The sequence below is a fragment of the Monodelphis domestica genome, chromosome 3 (genome assembly GCF_027887165.1).
Source record: "Monodelphis domestica isolate mMonDom1 chromosome 3, mMonDom1.pri, whole genome shotgun sequence".
Classification (NCBI taxonomy): Eukaryota; Metazoa; Chordata; class Mammalia; order Didelphimorphia; family Didelphidae; genus Monodelphis; species Monodelphis domestica.
This window is the reverse complement of record NC_077229.1, coordinates 222,343,183-222,362,739: the sequence shown is the minus strand read 5'-3', so window position 1 is coordinate 222,362,739 and position 19,557 is coordinate 222,343,183. Positions and strand designations below refer to the sequence as shown.

At 35.0% G+C, this 19,557-nt stretch overlaps 1 protein-coding gene across 4 annotated transcripts; it reads right to left on the bottom strand.

The window, feature by feature from the left end:
• Positions 1 to 1,122: 1,122 nt before the first annotated feature.
• On the bottom strand, positions 1,123 to 16,548 carry GMNN (geminin DNA replication inhibitor). 4 transcript variants are annotated; one of them, XM_007487861.3, is made up of 7 exons: positions 16,393 to 16,548; positions 13,759 to 13,813; positions 9,600 to 9,701; positions 7,809 to 7,962; positions 5,591 to 5,673; positions 3,746 to 3,856; positions 1,123 to 3,023 (listed from the first exon to the last, which is right to left on the bottom strand). In XM_007487861.3, the coding sequence occupies exons 2-7, from the start codon at positions 13,807 to 13,809 to the stop codon at positions 2,901 to 2,903; spliced, it is 624 nt and encodes a 207-aa protein (XP_007487923.1). In that variant the 5' UTR covers positions 13,810 to 13,813; positions 16,393 to 16,548; the 3' UTR covers positions 1,123 to 2,900. The 4 variants fall into 4 exon arrangements, with proteins under 4 accessions (XP_007487923.1, XP_007487924.1, XP_007487926.1 ...); XM_007487862.3 differs by lacking the exon at positions 16,393 to 16,548 and adding an exon at positions 15,889 to 16,063; XM_007487864.3 differs by lacking the exon at positions 9,600 to 9,701.
• Positions 16,549 to 19,557: the final 3,009 nt, after the last annotated feature.

The following is a 19,557-nucleotide window of genomic DNA, read 5'->3' as shown; positions in this document are numbered from 1 at the left end:
TTGGGGGAGGGAGAGCCAAGATGGCAGAGAAGGTACAGACCCACCTGATCCCTAATAAATTACTCTCCAAAAAACTAGGATTGCAATGCCATAAAATTGATTTTCAGGTAGTACATAACCCACAAAAAGATGGGGTAAAATAATTTTTCAGCCCAAAACAGCTTAGAAAAAAATATCTTGCACACTAGAGTAGAAGCAGAGTAAAAAGAAGCACACTAAAGTAGGCCCTAACACACAGTGACAGGCCCTGGAGACAGCTGAATCAGCACCAAAGGTTTCTGGAGCTCTCAGACTGTAAGAGATAGTGTTGGACAACTGCTCAAAAGATTGCAGGAATCCCTTTCCTGGCTCTGGGTGCAAGACTCTTGTTGCATTGCCCATACAAAGATCCAGGTGGCAAACCTGGGATGCAGTCTCAGGGTGAGAAGTGCCAGCATACACCAGCGCCTAAGGCCACAAGGGAGCAGGGGTCCCAAGGGGTAAAAGAGTACTTGGGGTTATTCACAAAACAGAGCACAAGCAGGGAGAACATTTAAACAAACCCCTACTTACATAATACCACCTTGGGAGAACTGAAAGCAGATAGATCCCAAAGCCCACTGTGAAGGCAGCTACACAAAGAACCTGAAGCTCCTTTCACCATAGTTAAGACTGGCTTTAAGAGTTTTTTAAATTAAAAGAAAAAACAGGGAAATGAGCAAACAACAAAAAAAGAAACTCAACATAGAAAGTTATTTTGGTAGCAAGGAAGACCAAACACAAACTCAGAAGACAAAATAAATACTATTGCGTCCTCCTTTATCCTCCACTATTTTAGGGAAGATCTAAGGGAATCCCACCTCCTTATTTCCCACCTGGCTGCTTTCCTAGACCTTATAAACTCTAGAAACTCATCATCTTGCAAGATAAAAATCAATTCTGAGACTCAGCTCCTCAGATCTTTTCTCTTCTCAGAGTGTAGTATTTTATCACACTGGTAAATTATATCATGAGTTTCTTGAGGATGGGGATTGACTGTCTTTTACCTTTCTTTGTAATCCTAGCTTAGGACAGAATACTCATATGTGCTTAATGTTTGTTCACTCTGATTAAACACAAAAATTGCTAGAAAACTGCAAACACTATTTTCACTTCTGATTTATTCAAGAAGTTATAGCATGTCTTTAGAGATTGTTAAATGATTCACTCCATTGTTATATTCCACCATTGGAGCAGCCTCTATCTCCTAAACCACCCTTTCTCTGGTATGTTACAGCAGCTGAATGGCACAGTGGATAAGAGTGCTGGCCCTAGAGTCAGGAAGATCCAAGTTCAAATCTAGCCTCAGACCCTTACTAGCTGTGTGACTTTGGACAAGTCACATACCCCTTTGCCTCAGTTTCCTCATCTGTATAATGAGATGAAGAAGGAAATGGCAAAACACTACCATATCTCTGCTAAGAGATGGACACAACTAATCAGCAAAATAACAAAATTTACGTTTGTACCTTTTAACATTCATTTCTCTCATCCTTGTCCCTCCTATCTGAAAAGTCACTCATTACAGAAATCACAGAATTTATGGTTTTAGAAGGGACTTCAAAGGTCATCTAGGGCAAGTGATAATGATTATCATAGAAGGGATTCTTGGTTATGTAACAAGTGGTTGTCCAGCATTAATTAAAACCCCTAGAGAAAGAGGAACTCCATTACCTATGGTTAACACAAAGGCAGCAATGGTATAACAAATAGAACAAACCTCTGTAAGAACTCTGTTCAAGTCCTAAAACTTTGTTATATTTGCCTATATGACCCTGGGCCTCCAGACAACAAACTACTGGTCTGTACCCATTTGCATTTAAAGTCTGTACCCATTTGCATTTAAATCAGGGGTTTTCTTATCAGAAATTCACAATACCATCAAATAATCATGTCTGGCAAAAAAAAAAAATTTAAAAGCACTACATAAATCTTGTGATTTGTACTAATCCAGTAACTTGCTTTATTAGCACATCTTCAGGAAGTGATCTGATTTATATCTAATTTAAAATATACTAGAAGTGGCGACCAGGTAACACAGTGGATAGAGCTCTAGACCTAGGAAAGTGAAATCCTGGATTCAACTTTAGCCTCAGACACTTCCTAGCTGGGTGATCCTGGGCAAGTTTCTTAACCCCCATTGATTCCAAGGCAGAAGGTAAGGGTTTTAAAAAAAAAATTTTTTTTAATATACTAGGGGAACTGGCTATTCAGAGGAAACCTATAAAAATTCTTATAAAACAATGATGCCCCTCTGGCAATTTTTAAAATTTCATTTCTATAATTTTTATGTGTGATGTTACTCAAATATTATGTTAAAGTCTTTCGTGTGTTTTATACTCAAATCAGATTATAATTTCCTTAAAGGCAAAAACTTCATACATTTTGGGTTCCCCAAAGAATACATAATATAGTACTGAATAAATATTAACTGACAAAAATACAACATAAATAGAAAATAAGGTAACAATAACATTCATCCTTCCCAAATATGCTCCCTAGTTATAAATATAAGATATATAAACAATGCTTTTATTGATGGGAGACTGAAGTTTATTTATCAATATATAAGTCATGTCAGACTCAATTGAAAAGATGCTATTTACATAAAGTATCACAAGATTAAAAATACATAGTATTTGTATTTTAATACAAGTGTCCAAAGGCAAACTATAATAGTTTGCAGAATACAATTAATTCTCTGCCAGTAAGACTCAAGCTGAAAGGAAAAAAAAAAAAGAATCAAATTTTCAAAGTTTTCACCAATTAGAAAAGTAACCCAAAGATTATGAAGGTAAACTTGGGCAGTGTTATTTCCCAACAGTCAAACATAAAATGTTTATATGTATGGCCATTCATTTGTAGGTAAAGAATTTCATTCATCACGTGTTGATCTCGCTATTTTCTTCAGAATCTTTGTCTACTTCTTCTCTTCCAGAATCAGAATCCTCAAATGCTAGATTGTCCCGTAATTCAAAGTTTTCTACAGACTGCCCAGTTAACCTCTAAAAAGAACAAAAAGTAATTTTTCACAAAATTTCACAATATCACAAAAACTTTGCACATTATTAGTATATTGATATATTGGGTCCTCTACGTAAATCACATACTCAGGATCCATGTTAAAGAACTGTTATAATAAGGCCTTTTGGACAGATTAAGTAACTTAACTTGGAGATAGTTCAATATTCATGTTTTTCCAAAACAGAAAATGTTTTACTATAAACTCTTAATTTTAAAGCAGTGATATCAAAATTTGAATGCAAAAAAGGGCAAAGTTTTTTTCCAGTTCAAATGAATCTTGGGCTTAAAATAGGATCATTAATTCCATTGAGTTTTCACTAGAGGAGTAGTTTTGAAAGTGCCAACAAGAGGGCTATAATATTGGCAGATTCAAAGAATGGATCCAAAAACAAGAAGTTTTGGGGGGATTGTTAAAAAAAAAATTACCCAGTAGTTTTTAAGTAGCCTAAATCATACCTTTTTTTGGTTGATATTCAAACTAGTTAACAAAAATTCCTCTAACAATAAGAAATGCTGTGGCTTTTTTTAAAAGTATGTTCAAGTTTAGAGGTTAAATTTATTTTTTATAATTTAGAAAGAGATGGTTTGCTGTTTAAAGGATGTAATATAAGCTAGGTATCACAAAATTAAACCTAAAATACAACAAAAATCAACATCAAATTTCTGAAATCAATCATTTCAAGTCTTATAAAAAAATGCTTACTTCTATTATATCTGCCATATATTGCACATGTCCTGCTAGTTCCACCAGTTCCTTATTTTCTTCTTTTAGGTGGGCAATTTCATTGTCCTTCTGTTCGATTTCTTTATGTAGCTAAAAATATAATTTTACAAAACTTTTTCATGGAATTTAATTCAAGGCATATTAAGCATCTATTATGTGACAAAGTACCTGCTCCTAAGGATCTTGAAATCTAATGAAGTAAAAGAAAGCAGCCTACACTGTACATAAATAACTATAATAAAAGGCCTGGGGATAAACCCCAGGAAATCTGAATATGGTCCACTTGGGGAGAGAGAGGGAAGGAGCCACCAGGAAAGACTTCAGAGGAATTACCTGAGTTGAGCCTTGAAGGAAAGGAAGGGCTTTGAAACACAAAGAAAGTCTGAAAGTAATCTAGTACAGAATAGTGGATGGTGTTAGTAAAGGTATGGAGATCAAAGAGAAAAGGATAATAATGACATGAAAAATTATGGAGCCTGGCTAAAACAGAGGTTGGAATGCTTACCAGCAGTCAAATTATAGAAGGCTTGAATACCAAGCAAGGAGTTTTTTGTAGTTACTTTTGTGGAAAAGAATGGGGAGCTAGGTAGCAGAGTAGATAAAAGTCTGGAGTCAGAAGTTCAAATCTGTTCCCTAACACTTCTTAGATGTATGACCCTGGACAAGTCATTTAATCCCAATTGTCTAGTCCTTACTGTTCTACTGCCTTAGGACCAATATTTAGTAAAACAGAAGACAAAAGTTAAGGGTTTTAAGACAGAAGGTAATGGTTTTAAAAAAAAGAAAAGAATAGGGAGCCACCGAAATCTTTTGGACAGACAAAAAAGACAGTCACACATTATAAAGATTATCTAGGAAGCAGAATCAAGAAGAAAATATATACAATTATAAAATTGCAAATGAAAACACTGAAAGGCAAGAAAAACTCAGATTAACTGCAATGAACAGTCTTGATCTCAGAGAACATGAAGAAATACACTTCCCTCTTGATAGACAGGTAGAAGACAGAACAAAATTGGCAAATGCTATTATAAACAGTTGTGTTTTTTTCTTTGTTAAAAAGGAAAGTTCAATATGAGTAAAAGTTTACTGAGGTTGTGGTGTAAGACAAAAACAAAAAAGATAAAAGATTATGTGGATAATAATTCAAATGATGGATTAGAGACGAACAGAAGAGAGTGGAAAAAAGCATTCAAAGGATAATGTAATATTTTAAGTGAGAAGAAAACAAAGGACCAAACCAGAGAGTTGCAGTGGGAATGAAAGGAAGGAATATAAGATATTAAAAAGGCAGAATGAATGGGGCTTGACAACTAATTGGATGGAAGTCAAGGAGAAGGCCGGATGATGGTTCCATTAGAAGAAATAGAAAAGTTAGGGAAAGGTAGGCGATAAGCCTAGTTTGAGACATGGCAATCTTAAGATATCAGTCTAACATCCAAATAGATACAATATGGAAGAACTAGTCTATAAACAATTAGCCCCATACAGAAATTCCAGATAAGCCAATTACAAAGCTTCACTCTACCAGTATATATAGTTATAGAGTGGATCAAATCAAAAGTGCCACTCCTTCCTCATTCTATGTATCTGTCATTTTAATAGAGAGATACTATTATAATAATTATTTGAATCTAATAATCATTCTTTTAACCTATTTACTCTAAGTATGTTTATGCTAAAGCTAATCAATGTCAGTTATATTCCCTAAGCACAAAGAGCCTAGGTAATCCAAAAACCTACTGTGGGTGAGTATTTAGGTGAAGCCCTGAAGGGAGTGTGGGATACACAGTAACTGAAAGTCAACTAGAATTGAATACATACTTTCTCATTTTCTTGTAGTACTTCATAAAGAACCTTCCTCCGTTTTTCTGCCACTTCCTTCCAGTACTGAGAAGGAGGGTTTTCTGCAATGATTAAAAATTAACTGTAAACAAGTTAGGTATTGGTATGGAAGCTAATATAAATTATTTTTGATTCTTGAAGCTCACCAAATAAACCTAGCTGAAATAGGTCCAAGTGTTTCTCCACTTGAAATGGTCAGGATATACTTTATTTCACACATGGAAAAAGTATATCCTGACCATTTAATCTTTTTTTTCTTTTTCTACTAGAATGTGATCAGTCTGCCTATTCTATTCCTACTACTATTCTGAACTTTCTTCTAATAATTTCCAGGGAGACAGAGTAGCCTAACATATATAGAGAACTTGCCTCAGAGTCAGGAAAACCTGAGTTCATCCCCTTCTATAAGCTAGCTATCATTTATATAGAACCTAATATGTCAAGTATTGTGCCAAATACTTTACAATTATTATCTCATATCCCCATTTTATCACTGAAGAAACTGGGGCAAAAAGAGGTTAAGTAACTTGCCCAAGGTCACAAAACTAGTATCAGTGGTTGGATTCAAACAAGTCTTTCTGACTCCAGCCCCAGGATTCTATCCACTGTGATACCAGCTTAATCATATTAACTGGCTGTGTGACCCCTCAGCAGGTCACTTAACCTCTCAATATCCCATGAATTTTCTTTTTTTTAATTAACCCTTACCTTCCGTCTTGGAGTCAATACTGTGTATTGGCTCCAAGGCAGAAGAGTGGTAAGGGCTAGGCAATGGGGGTCAAGTGACTTGCCCAGGGTCACACAGCTGGGAAGTGTCTGAGGCCACATTTGAACCTAGGACCTCCCGTCTCTAGGGCTAGCTCTCAATCCACTGAGCTACCCAGCTGCCCCCCCCCCCCATGAAATTTTTTAAGGCTATAAATCACAAAGTAGATGCTAATCTTAATTTCTGTATTGATGAAACCACAAATTTGCTATTAAAATTGAAAAAGAAAAAACACATAAACCCTACCAAAACAAAAGTTTCCCATTTAATTTATTTCATCTATTATAAGATCTTGATACTTCTACAACCAAATACTTGTCCTGTAATTCCTTGCCTCTCCCTTGTCATATGATCAGATAAAATTCAGCACTATGGTTCTCAATTTCCAAGATTACTATTCTGATTCAATAAATGACTTCTTTCTGTTGTTCACTCACATGACTCCCATTTTACACTTCGCCAAATTTATCTTTACCTTTCTAATTCATTACTACTGCAAATCAACATCCAAATAAATTTGAGAAAAAAATATTAAGCTACAACAAATGGTCTTTATTATAACTTGTTGCTAGATAAAACATTTAGTTAAGTGCTTTTTATGTGGCAGGCTCTGTGCTAAGTGCTAGAAATACAAATACAAGAAAGCAAGACAGTCTTTGCCCTTAAAGAGCTAATATTCTAATGTTATATTGAGATTACACAATTTAAGTGTACTTAAAATCTTGTCAATCAAATCAATAAGAATATTTTAAAAAGTCAAGTCTGGGAATTGATCTGCACTAGGAGAGGGCACCACTTATTACCTGGCATGAGCATGGACAAGTTATTTAAGTTTTCTGGACCTCAATTTTCTCATCTATTATATGAAAAATGAGAAACACAATAAGGTTTACAGTCTACTTCATAGTTGCTATTAGGAAATCATACTATAAAGTATAAAATGCTACTACATAAATGTGATCTTTTATGAACAAAGTACTAAACACATGTTAATATTTCACTTCCTTTCCACTTAAACTCAATAGCTGGCAGAATGATGGAATCAAATCATAAGACATCAAGATCACCACTTGTTAATGCTTCCTTCAACTTTCAATTGGAAATTTTACCTATTATATTGTGGTTAGCAATATACCCATTGTTGATGTTAACATACAAGTGAAAAATATTATCAGTAAAAATATAAAAGCAAAATACCTTAATTAAACATTCAATTCATACTACAGGTCTCATAATGGAAGAATATGCAAAGGAACCACATTGATAATCCATTGTAGAGTAGGAGTTTAGTTCAAAAACCATTCTGACAGCAGCACAAAGAAACTCAGGAAGACTCTTTTGGAAGCCATGGCAAGATTTGTGATAAACATCTGGGAAAAGCCTTGATGGGGTGACACTATAGTAACATATGAACCACAAATATTTACATACCTTTAATCATGAGATCAAAAGCTTCTTGAGAGACTCCTTCAAGGTTTTCATTTTCACTATGCTCTGGCTCTACAGCAACATCAGTGTTAGAAGACTTGGATATTAATTGGTCATTCCAAAGCTTCCTTTTGGATGAGGCCTTCATAGAGTTTGCCTGAAATTTTAAGTAGGTAACACTAATTTTGAATGAATGAATATTAGAAAAACACATATAGTCATATACCAACTCATAACAAAGAACTTAACCTTCCCTCAGTGTTAAATTCCTAACTTTTAAGTGTTCATTAATACACATCTCTAATGTCTACAGTTCTGTGAATATCAAGTCATTTTTTTTTAAACCCTTACCTTCCGTCTTGGAGTCAATACTGTGTATTGGCTCCAAGGCAGAAGAGTGGTATGGGCTAGGCAATGGGGGTCAAGCGACTTGCCCAAGGTCACACAGCTGGGAAGTGTCTGAGGCCAGATTTGAACCTAGGACCTCCCGTCTCTAGGCCTGACTCTCAATCCACTGAGCTAACCAGCTGCCCCCTCAAGTCATTTTTAATTCTATTAAAGTTCATAAAGTTAAATGTGACCCACATTTATCTGTGGAAATTACTCTAGATTAATAGTATAAATCTTGGCCACAAAATTTCTTTTAAGTTTTATTTAACAAATAGGTAGACATTATAAGAGAGGTGTCTAAGCTTTCTCACACACAAAAACTTATCCTTTCAACAGCAATATTTTTACATGTTCTACAAATCATGAAATGGCTTGTCATGGCCACAAGTCATGAAATATAATGCTCTATCTATAAAGAATTGAAACTGCAGATGACCCTATAATGGAGCAATATATTGGTTATAATAAAGGTCACAACACATTATTAATAATGACCTGCATACAAGTCATCAAACATCATGAACTTAAAAAAAGAAAGTAGATGGTCATGTATTATGAACAAAAGCTAACAATGGCTATCTTGGTACTCATAAAAATGTTAAAAGATCTACAGAAGGGTAACTAGGTGGCTTAGTGGATGGAGAGTCAGGCCTGGAGACAGGAGATCCTGGATTCAAATAGCTCTTATCACTCTTCTGCCTTGGAATAAATGATTCTAAGACAAAAGATAAGGGTTTTGGGGGGGGGGGGGGAGCTAGAACATCTCTATAGTATCACATACATTCCTCTTTCTAGGATTTATAGGATGAGATGGATAAAAATCTCAGAATATTTTAAAAAGCCAAGTCTGCACTAGGAGAGGGCATTACTTATTACCTGGCATGAGCATGGACAAGTTATTTAAGTTTTCTGGGCCTCAATTTTCTCATTTGAAAAATGAGGAACACAATAAGGTTTACAGTCTACTTCATAGTTGCTATTAGGAAATCATACTATAAAGTATAAAATGCTACATAAATGTGATCTTTTATGAACATTAAAGTACTAAACACATGTTAATATTTCACTTCCTTTCCACTTAAACTCAATAGCTGGCAGAATGATGGAATCAAATCACAAGATATCAAGACCACCAATTTTTGATGCTTTCTTTAACTTTGAATGGAAAAAAATGTTATAATGTTCACAGTTTATTAAAAATATTCTCTTGTACTATACAGTTCAATTCAATACAGGATTTTGAACTTCCCCATATTGTGTTATTAATAGTATTTACTCTGGGAAAAATGACTGTTTTAACTATTAAACTATCCCTGTACTTCAATAATATGTACTACTAGATTGGGAGATGCCAAAACCATGTTTCAATTACTACTTATGTCATCCGACCCCAACATCACATACCTCATTTACTCTGCCAACCAGAGAACCAGCTGCAGATGGCTGAATCATCTTAAGTGTTCGTCTTGGTAGAGGACTGTCATTTGCTTTGTCCAAGAAATAATTCTAAAAATTAAGACAGATTGTCTGGCTATTAAATAATTGTATTTATAATTAGCATCATGCTTCTCATAATAGCAAAAAACCAAATATAATTGTTAATATTTAATGCTAACATATCACTCTTGAGAAGCAAATCCTAAGGTTCCATCATTTTTTCTTGGAATTATAGAAATGGAAATTTCACTTTATATAGTGGGTAATTCTTTCAATTTAAAAAAATTTAATCTTAAATTGAACAATCTTTATTAAGTATGTATAAGACACTGTGAAGTCAAAACACTTTTTCCCCCCAAAGAGAAATGATTCTTAAATTTCTTATAAGTACTATATCTTTTATTATATATTGTGCTTTGCTTGACAAAAACACAAGCTTAATTAACTAGCCTAAGAATACTACTTTAGCAAATAGGTATGCTTGGCATATTTTAATATAGTTATAAAGAAAGGTTGTGATTTTTTTAAAGTCAGCATCCTCTTTACATTTTTTTTCCTTCTTTAAACTCTTACCTTCTGTCTTAACATCAATTCTAAGTCAGAAGAGCAGCAAGTGGGTTAAGCAACTGTGGTTATATTACTTGACCAGGATCACACAACTAGAAAGCATCTGTAGTCAGATTTGAACTTAAGTCCTCCCACTCCAGACCTGGCACTCTATCCACTGCACTACCTAACTGCCCCCCTGTTCATACTTTCAATTTACAGTGGTATAGACGGCTTGGGTTGTAGTAGAAAAGTGAGAAGAGGAAGAAGAGTCTAACATTTCCCTTCCTGAGAAACTGGCTAAAGTCATAAGTACTATGAAATGTGAGAAAAGTGAAAAAGGGCTCAATTCTATCTTAAGAAATACATATCCCACTTTAAAACTATAAAGAGCTAACTGTTTATGTGTTTCTTATCTTTACAAAGGAGTCATTAAGGCTTTTCTTTAAATAGCAAAATTTCCTCATTATATTTTAAATCATTTTTATTTACTAAAATCTAATAGAACTAAATGAACATATACTAAAAAACAAGGAAAGTCATTTTTTAAAAATCTCTACCTAGAAAACTTTTTCAAGTTACCTGAATATAGAGGCAATTTTGCTTCAAATCTATTAATCAAAAGACTGCTAGAATTTCCTTGGTTGGGGCACAGTTAAAACACACTGATCCAGCCAAGCCATTGTTTTGTGAAACAGTGTGTTCATCACCTTCCTTGTGGAATGTAAATATCCTGTATATTTCCTGGACTGAAAGCTTTTTATTTTCAAAAAATCATTAGTTATACTGCCACCAGGGGATAGCAAACAATGTTGGATAGTCAAACAAGGTTAGTTAGAACATGATACTATACCAGCGTGAGAAAGTTACTGGTTCGCACTGTACTTCACATGACAAGAGTTCACCTTTCCCACGGTAATGTTTCTGAAGTTGATTATTATCTTACTATTCAACTGAAAATGCCAGCTACTGTGGGAACGAACATTTCAGATACAATATGGATTACAACAGCTAGTCAATAGTCTTCAAGCTTAACTTTGAAAGTTAAACTAGTACTAGTAGTTAGCTAATTAAAAATTAACCATTCTTCTTCATTGCTATGGTCCAAATCAACTTTTAAAAAGCTGGCATATTATTAGATCATCATACTGAAATATTTAAGATTCTTGTTATTACCTACTACATATCAGGTCCAAATACAAAAAGAATATTAAATTTGGAGTCAGAAGGAATAGATTCAAATTACAACTTTAAGTTAGTTATGTGGTATGACCTTGGTCAAGTTACTTCCCTTCTGTGAGCCTAAATTAACTTATCTATAAATTAAAGGATTGGACTAGGTGATCCTTATAGTCCCTTCTCTAGCTTCACAATCCAATTTAAATTGCTATAGCAAAGCATACCCTATATGTATTTGATTTGATACTCAAAGATTTTCTAAAGCAGGTCCATTATTTTTTTTTTGAAAGGATGGGAAAAGGATGGAAAGGTCCACACTACTTCACATTTACCAAAATGAAAATGTATACTTTTTAAAAAGTACTTATACCTGTGACCCTGAGCAAGTCATTTAACCCCAACTGTCCAGCACTTAGTGCTCTTCTGTCTCAGAACCAATACTACATTGTATTGATTCTAAGTCAGAAGGTAACGGTTCAAAAGAAAAAAAAACAACTCATACCTGCCATTTATCTGAGGAGACCCACATTAACTGCTACCATTGAATCAGAAACACTGAATCTATAGTTGGAAAATACCTCAAATGCCATATATAGAGCATGATGTCTTTTGTCGAGTACGCACTACATTCTTACGAAACCCTACCTTTGCTCATATTGTTTTGTATACATGCATGGGAAATATTCTAGGTGGGCCTTTTACTTACTAAATTACTATCCTTCAAGTTCATGCCAGAGCTAAAATTAGAACTCTTCTAATAGTCTTTACTCCATACTGAATTGTTCCTAAAGTAAAATCCATCATCCAAAATTATATTCGCTTTATGCACATTCACAAGAAGGCTCATTTTTCATTTTCCAAACTGATATAAAACTAGTGTTTTTTCATTTTGCCTAAGAGTTTAAAATTGCTGGGTTCCTACTCTCACTGACCTAGGTAAGCAACTTCAGTCAGAAAGTGCCAAGTTATATAGCCCCTTTCTAATGCATATAACGTGATTCTATTCGATTTATTTCAATTGCTTTAAGTGAAACAATTAGAAAACTTAATCAGCAACATGGTTCTTAGACAAAACAATGACCAAATTTTCTTTTAATTATAATTTTCACTTTCTCATCTTGTCCTAATATTTATTCTCTTTCTGAGTCCTCTGGGGAAAATCTATGATTTTCTTTCTCAGTGTCAGTAAAGTGAATTCTACATTATGATATACTAGAGTATGTTTTGCAAGATAATACATGTATAAACCAGATCAAATTGCTTACCATCTCCAAGAGGGAGCACGGGAGGGAGACAATTTGGATCTTTTAATTTTGGGAAACATATATTGAAAACTTATTTCATGTTATTAGGAAAATAAAATATCTTTTTAAAAAGATGTATTGGAAAAACCAATGGACTTGGAGACTGAACACCTGGATTTGAATTCAGACTCTTCTAGAATATACGCTACTAGAGGGAAAGGAAAAAGAGCTTCACTTTTATCTTTGTATTCTCAACATCAGGTATAAGATAGGCATTTAATAAATATCTGTTGAACTGAATTTAAATCCAACTCAAATGTTAACCTTCTCTAGAAAGCCTTCCTTGATATTCCTAGTTGGTTGTAGCATTCTACCTTGTACCTGGTTTTAATTTATAATTCTTTATTGCACTTACCATGAAATCTTGTACTACAAGTTTCATGAGAACAGGCAATATATTTTAAATAAATTTAAATAAATGTTTGCTGTTTTGTATAATATCACTGATAATCAAAAATAACAAAAACTAATGTAAATAGTATGCAAAATAGCACACCACTATAAATGGTTTGGGACATTTCATAGATTGACAGCAAAGAGGACCAATTTAGAAAAAATAAGGTAAAATGAAATTTTAAAACTGACAGTTATATTTTTTTTAATCAATTGCTCTTTATCCATACTCCTTCATTTTTTATATCAACTTTCTACCTAATGTTACTCATGTCCTGACAGAAATAATGGACTAATGATGAAGAATTAGACATACATTTTTGGGCATGATCAATGTGGGAATTTATTTTGCTATTTTATTTGTTACACAGGCTTTCCAAATGTGGGTGTATTGTGGAAGGAAAAGAAAATAAATGTTAATCTTTAAAAAATTTTTAAATAATCTAAAAATTCAGTTGCTTACTCTAATAGAAAGCAACTATGACCTAAGGGAAAGAAAACAGACTGCAATGAAAAGTTCCAACAAGACCCTGGACAAGTCATTCTACTTCATCTTTAAAATGCAGATAATACTTTCATTATCTATGTCAGTGTTACCTGGAGGAACAAATGACAATGTAAGTAAGTATATAAACATCAACTACTATGTTACAAGACTCTTCTAAGTTTATCTACAACTCTGTAAGATAAAACTGTCAAAATACCTTTATTGTTCCTTGGGGTTCTTCTCTTTTCTGCTTCATTGTGGAATTCATTAAGCTGAAAAAGTCAAATTTATATCAATAAGACCTGAACTGGCAAAAAAAAGCAGTGTCAATCAAGTGTCAAAAATTGAAACTACAATTTTAAAACAAATGCTTACATTACTAAACAGTGTCTAGAATACTGTAGGTATTTAATATGTGTAGATTAAAAAGACTGAATTACATTATATTCACAAGCATGCATGACATAAATAATACTATAAATCATCCAAGGAAATTTTTGATGAAACTACCCTTCTCTTATCAACTAAACATTTTCCTCTTCTCTCCCTATTTCTTGGACCTAGTCTAGTCTTATGGTAGTTAATAAAAAGAAATAACATTCCTAATGTATCTATTTTACCCTATCAATACTAGAAGTTTTTACTACAAAAACTTATTTCTAAAAGTTATATGCTATCCACAAAACATAAAGATTTGAAATAATTATCTTCAGTCCATATAGGAGTGAGTCATAAAAGTCTGAGAAAGATGATCACCTAGGAATCTTATATATAATTAATGGGATGTGAGCCCTTCTCATAAATCAATACAAATAGCAATCCTGGTGTTCCAAAGTAGGTTCTAAAGAATAATACAGCTTGCTAATTGCTTTTTAAAATCTATACCAAAAAAAAAAAAGGCCAGTGCTTCAGTGTTTAATATAGATTGAGAAGAGATACAAGGTAAAGGAAAAGGTATAGGGAGAGAGATTTAGAAAACTAAAGAAAAGCAATCAGACTCATTTAAGTATTTCCTCTATCTTTCCCAAAACAATACTTTCTATATTACTAAGGATATTTCCTTCACTAGGTAGGAATAGTTTCTTCCTTTTCCAATTCAGGAATAAGTTTCAGAAAAGTATGCTTCAGAACTTCTTAAGTCTTCTGAGAGGTCCTCTCTGACCTACTGACCCACTGTTCTCATTTTATACTGATGACAATTTCTTTACCCTACACAGCTCTGGTTGGCAGTTTTACATTCAAATCTAGAAGCATCTTTCAAGATCACTTGGTCCTCTTAATTTTCACAATTTTCATTACTCCCCTGCTACAAAGGAAGCTTGCCAAGGTTTGGTTTGGTGGTTCCCTATCCCTTTCCTATATGGCCTTCACCCTTCAATTAAATGACAGGATCATAAAGCAGTGCTGGGCACAAAAGAGATGTGCCCCTCTATGAGTGAATGAAAGTATTGCCATCACCAGTATTAGAAAGATACATACTCACTTGGGAATCAGCTGAAATAAACTGAGCTCTGACACTCCCCCCCAACATGTTACATGATTCCTGTGGTCTCCCTTCCCTTTTTCCCTCCCCCCTCCTAGAGATGACAAGCAATTTCATTGGGTTATACATGTATTATCACTCAAAACCTATTTCCATATTATTCATTTTTAATAGAGTAATCTTAAAATCAAAACCCCAAATCCTATACCCATAAAAACAAGTGATAAATCATGTTTCCTTCTGCATTTCTACTCCAACAGTTCTTTCTCTAGCTATGGAAGGCATTCTTTCTCATGTCTCTTAGAATTGTCCTGGATCGTTGCATTGCTATTAGTAGCAAAGTCTATTACATTTGATCCGGTTCTGACATTTCTTGAATAACTTGGTTAACTCACTTTCTCTCTCTGGGATCTAATTTTCCGATTGTACTAGATTGCCTTTGAGGTCCTTTCCGGATCTAAAATCCATAACCCTTCAAGTCTAACATTCTATAATGCCTATCCTGGGAGTTCTTAATCTACTTTGTTTCATAGATGCCCTATGGCAGTCTGAGGAAACCCTTCTAAGAAATATGTTTTAAAATGCAATTTGGGAATCAATAATTTAAATTATCAAAATATTTTCAAAAATCAGGTTCACAGGACCCACGTTAAAAGTCTATGTTCAAATTTGGCCTCCGACACTTCCTACGTGTGTGATCCTGGACAAGTCACTTAACCCCAACGGCCTAGACATTATCGCTCTTCTGCCTTGGAACCAAGACTTAGTGTGTGTAGCTATAGATATATAAATATTGTGTATGTATTTGTTTACTTAATATTTACCTAATTAGGTACGATTTCAAAAAAAAAAATACTAGACTACCTTCCAGCCCTTCCTCCCTGAACACCAATGCACTCCTGCGCTACTAACGGAAAGCATCAGTGGAATCGTGACTTCGGAGGTCCACCATTGCCCATCCAAAGGCTGGCTCAAAGGCCGTGCCCGTACTGGAGACTTGGACGCCCCGGCGCCGGCGCGGCACGCGCTTGCGCAAATTCACCCTAAGGACGAAACCCACCACCTGCGCCGCGCGCTGCTCCCAAATAGCCAATCAAGAGAGCGGACAGACCAACGCGCCAAAACCGAACCAACCAACCAACAAGGCTCGGTGGAGCGTCCCTTCAATCCACAACCACTTTAACCAAATGCCTCCCCTAACCTCCCTCACATAAAGAACGCCCTTAAAAAAATAACAAGGAAAAACTTCCTGAAACAAAGGCTGTCATTCCACAGTCGCTCGCAATTAGTTAAGTTTTCAATAAGGTTTCACCCACTCCACGGTCTGGAAATGCCCTTTATTTCTCCTTCTATTTCCCTTCAACTCACCGGAGAGTGGCGCCGGATGCTCGCAGCGCACACGCAGCCGCACGAAAAAGACCGGAGAAGAGGCCTGTCCTAAAACACAGGAATTGTCCCGCGCGCTAGCGACCCTAAATACCAATTAAAGAGCTACGGGCCCGCCCCAGAATGTCCACGTGACCACGCTCTCCTGTGCGTCATCAGTGGAGGCGAGGCCCAATAAAAATTGTAGCCAATTCCTTCGCGACTTCACTCTCCTTTCGGCCCCGCTCCTGGTCCATGAATACGCATGCGGAATGGAGAGTGGTATAGGGAGGTGCGTTGGAAACTGCAAGTTTTTTATTACGTCCACACCCATTTTATCTTGTTTTTTAACTCTCACCTTCTGTCTTAGAATAGGCTGTAAGGGCTAACCAACTGGGGTTTTAGTGACTTGCTCAAGGAACCACAGTTAGGAAGTGTCTAAGACCACATTTAAACCTCGATCCTTCCTATTCCAGGCTTGATATTCTATCCACTAACTACCCCCAGTAAATGTTTGTTGATTGATCATTGGTACAATCTTCACCTAAATGATGTCAAATGTGACAACCGACTGACCATCTGCCTACCTTGCTTCCCTGAATCAAGCATTGTCTTGAGTTCAAGGATCACTTCCCCAGTAAGACTCACCTTTCCCATTCTACAGATGTAAAAGTTGACATAATCTTTTCTCTAGGTTTAAACACTCCGTTCTCCTTTTTCTGGTGGAGACACCTCCCGGTGTTGTGGGGGAACTCAGATTTTAACCTTCCCCTCCCAGCCATTAAAAATCCTTTATCATTACTACTTTGGTAGTTTTGTTTTATTCACTTTGCCCAGATTTTATAGAGTCAATGACAGCAATATTATATTTTCCACAACAGTCTGTAAAATGCCAAAGCAATGTTCAAAATTGGGGGGGGGGGGGGGGCGCGATATTTGGAAAATTTGGAAAATCCTAAAATCTTATTTTGTATTTGTTTTAAAGTCATAAAATGGTAGAGTAGAAAGATAAAGTAGGAGGTCTAAGTGGGCTGCTTTCATTAGATATATACAGTTGCCCAAAACTGTTTTCTCTATTGGATCCTTTTTGTTAAATTTTTTAGGGAAATTTTAGACTTCAAAGAGGACAGAAGAATTTATTTGTTAATCCGTTTTCTGGTGGTATGTTTCAGTCCTGTCCAACTCAACTGGAGGTTTTTTGGCAAGGATTCTAAAATGGTTTGCCATTTCCTTCTCCAACTCATTTTATCAATTAGGAAACTGAGGCAAACAGTGTTAAGTGACTTTCCCAAGGTCACACAGCTAGTGTCTGAGGCCACATTTGAATTCAATAAGAAAAGTATTCCTGATTCCAACCCACCACTCCAATCACTGTGCCACCCAGCAATCCATTTTATACCACACCAAATCTGCAAGAGGTTTGATAAATATTTTTCATAGTGTGATTTCATTGTGTGATAGTCTGTGATTTTCCAGATTTTCAAACTGTATGGAAAATGACATGTGCTTTATGTGTGTGTATTTATTAGGCTATATATATACATACATATATATATAATGTGTATATTTGTGAATTTAAATTAAATTCTATATGTGTAAATTTGTTTTCTATTTTAAGATAGAAAACTTAAATTCACATATTCTTTGGAATACTGGTATCCAATGTAAAAAGAACTAGAATCATAGACTGTTATAACTAGATGATAGTTTAGAGATGATATGGACCATTTCCTTTATATTGTAATGAGAAAATTGAATCCCAGAAAAATTAAGAACCTTGACCTAGGTCATGCCACAAGTTAGTGGCAGAAACATGTCTCGAGGCAATGTGGAACAATGGAAAAGTACTGGATTTAGAGTTGTTAGACCTAGGGTTGAATCCTCTACTCTGCTATTTACTAATAAGTTTTGCTACTATGATTACAAAAACCAGGTCTCTTGATTTTCAGTATGGTTAATTTCCATTACAACCTATACTTGCCCTCCTATTGCTTTTTTTTTTTAGCCTAACCTTCTGTTTTAGAATGGATACTATCAGTTCCAAGGCAGAAAAGTAAAGTAGTAAGGGCTGAATAATTGGAGTTAAGTGACTTATACAGGGTCACACAGCTAGGAAGTGTCTGAGGCCGAATTTGAACCTCAGACTTCTCATCCCCAGATCTGGTTCTCTACCCATCGAGCCACCTTTCTTCCTATTGTCTTAAAACAAAATAAAAGAAAACAAAATTTTATTGAGCATTGATGATAGATATATCTAATCTTCCTTATAATAATAAAACCTGGATCATCTGAGATGTCAAATATAGCTTCTTGATCAGTTTACCCCTTTTGTGCTAGACTACCCAACAAATGATAACATTGAATTACTAAGGATAAGATTCTAGAGTTCAGTCATTCTCCTAGCATGAGAACAAGGTGTGTATACAAGTTAATCTTGTAGGGGGTAGCTGGGTATCTCAATGGATTGAGAGCCAGATCTAGAGACAGAAGCCTGAGTTCAAATGTGACTTTACCTCAAAATTACCTACCTGTGTGATCCTGGGCAAGTCACTTTACTCCCATTGTCTAGCCCTTATCACTCTTCTGTTCTGGAACCAATATATACTATTGATTCTAAAACAGAAGGTAAAAGTTTAAAACAAAACAAAACAAAAGTATAAAGAATAATGCAAGGGTTGGGGGAGCTGGGAGGCTCAGTGGATTGAGAGCCTGGCCTAGAGATGGAAGGTCCTAAATTCAAATCTGGCCTCAGACACTTCCTAGCTGTGTGAACTTGGGCAAGTCACTTAACCCCCATTGCCTAACCCTATGAACTTTAAATTATTCCATCTTACTTAGATCTTACTTTATGGAGATGATTAAATTGTAATCTCCTGATTGAACAATGAAGGTACTTAGTTCTTACTTTATAGTGAAGCTAGAACTTTATGTTAAGTCTGTTTTTAGATCTTAATACAAAAAAGTGTTAGGTAACTATAAAGGTTAAATTAATCACAGAAAGGTCAAATAACTAACAAAAGGTGAACTTAATAAAGAAGTGTTAAGTAACTCAAAATAATGTAATATAATAATATATTATAAATATAATCTAATCAAAGAAGATGAGAACTAAAGAATGGGCATTTAGAGGAGGGGATACAAGAGTAAAAGGTCTTTGTATTTGGCTCA

Excerpts from the sequence above, each read along its gene's own strand:
- GMNN (XM_007487861.3), bottom strand. The coding sequence starts at position 13,809 with ATGAATTCCACAATGAAGCAGAAAAGAGAAGAACCCCAAGGAACAATA. Across the intron at positions 7,963-9,599 it reads TGGTTGGCAGAGTAAATGAG|GCAAACTCTATGAAGGCCTC; the intron begins GTATGTGATGTT and ends TTAAAATTTCAG. Across the intron at positions 3,024-3,745 it reads ATATGGCAGATATAATAGAA|AGGTTAACTGGGCAGTCTGT; the intron begins GTAAGCATTTTT and ends TGTTCTTTTTAG.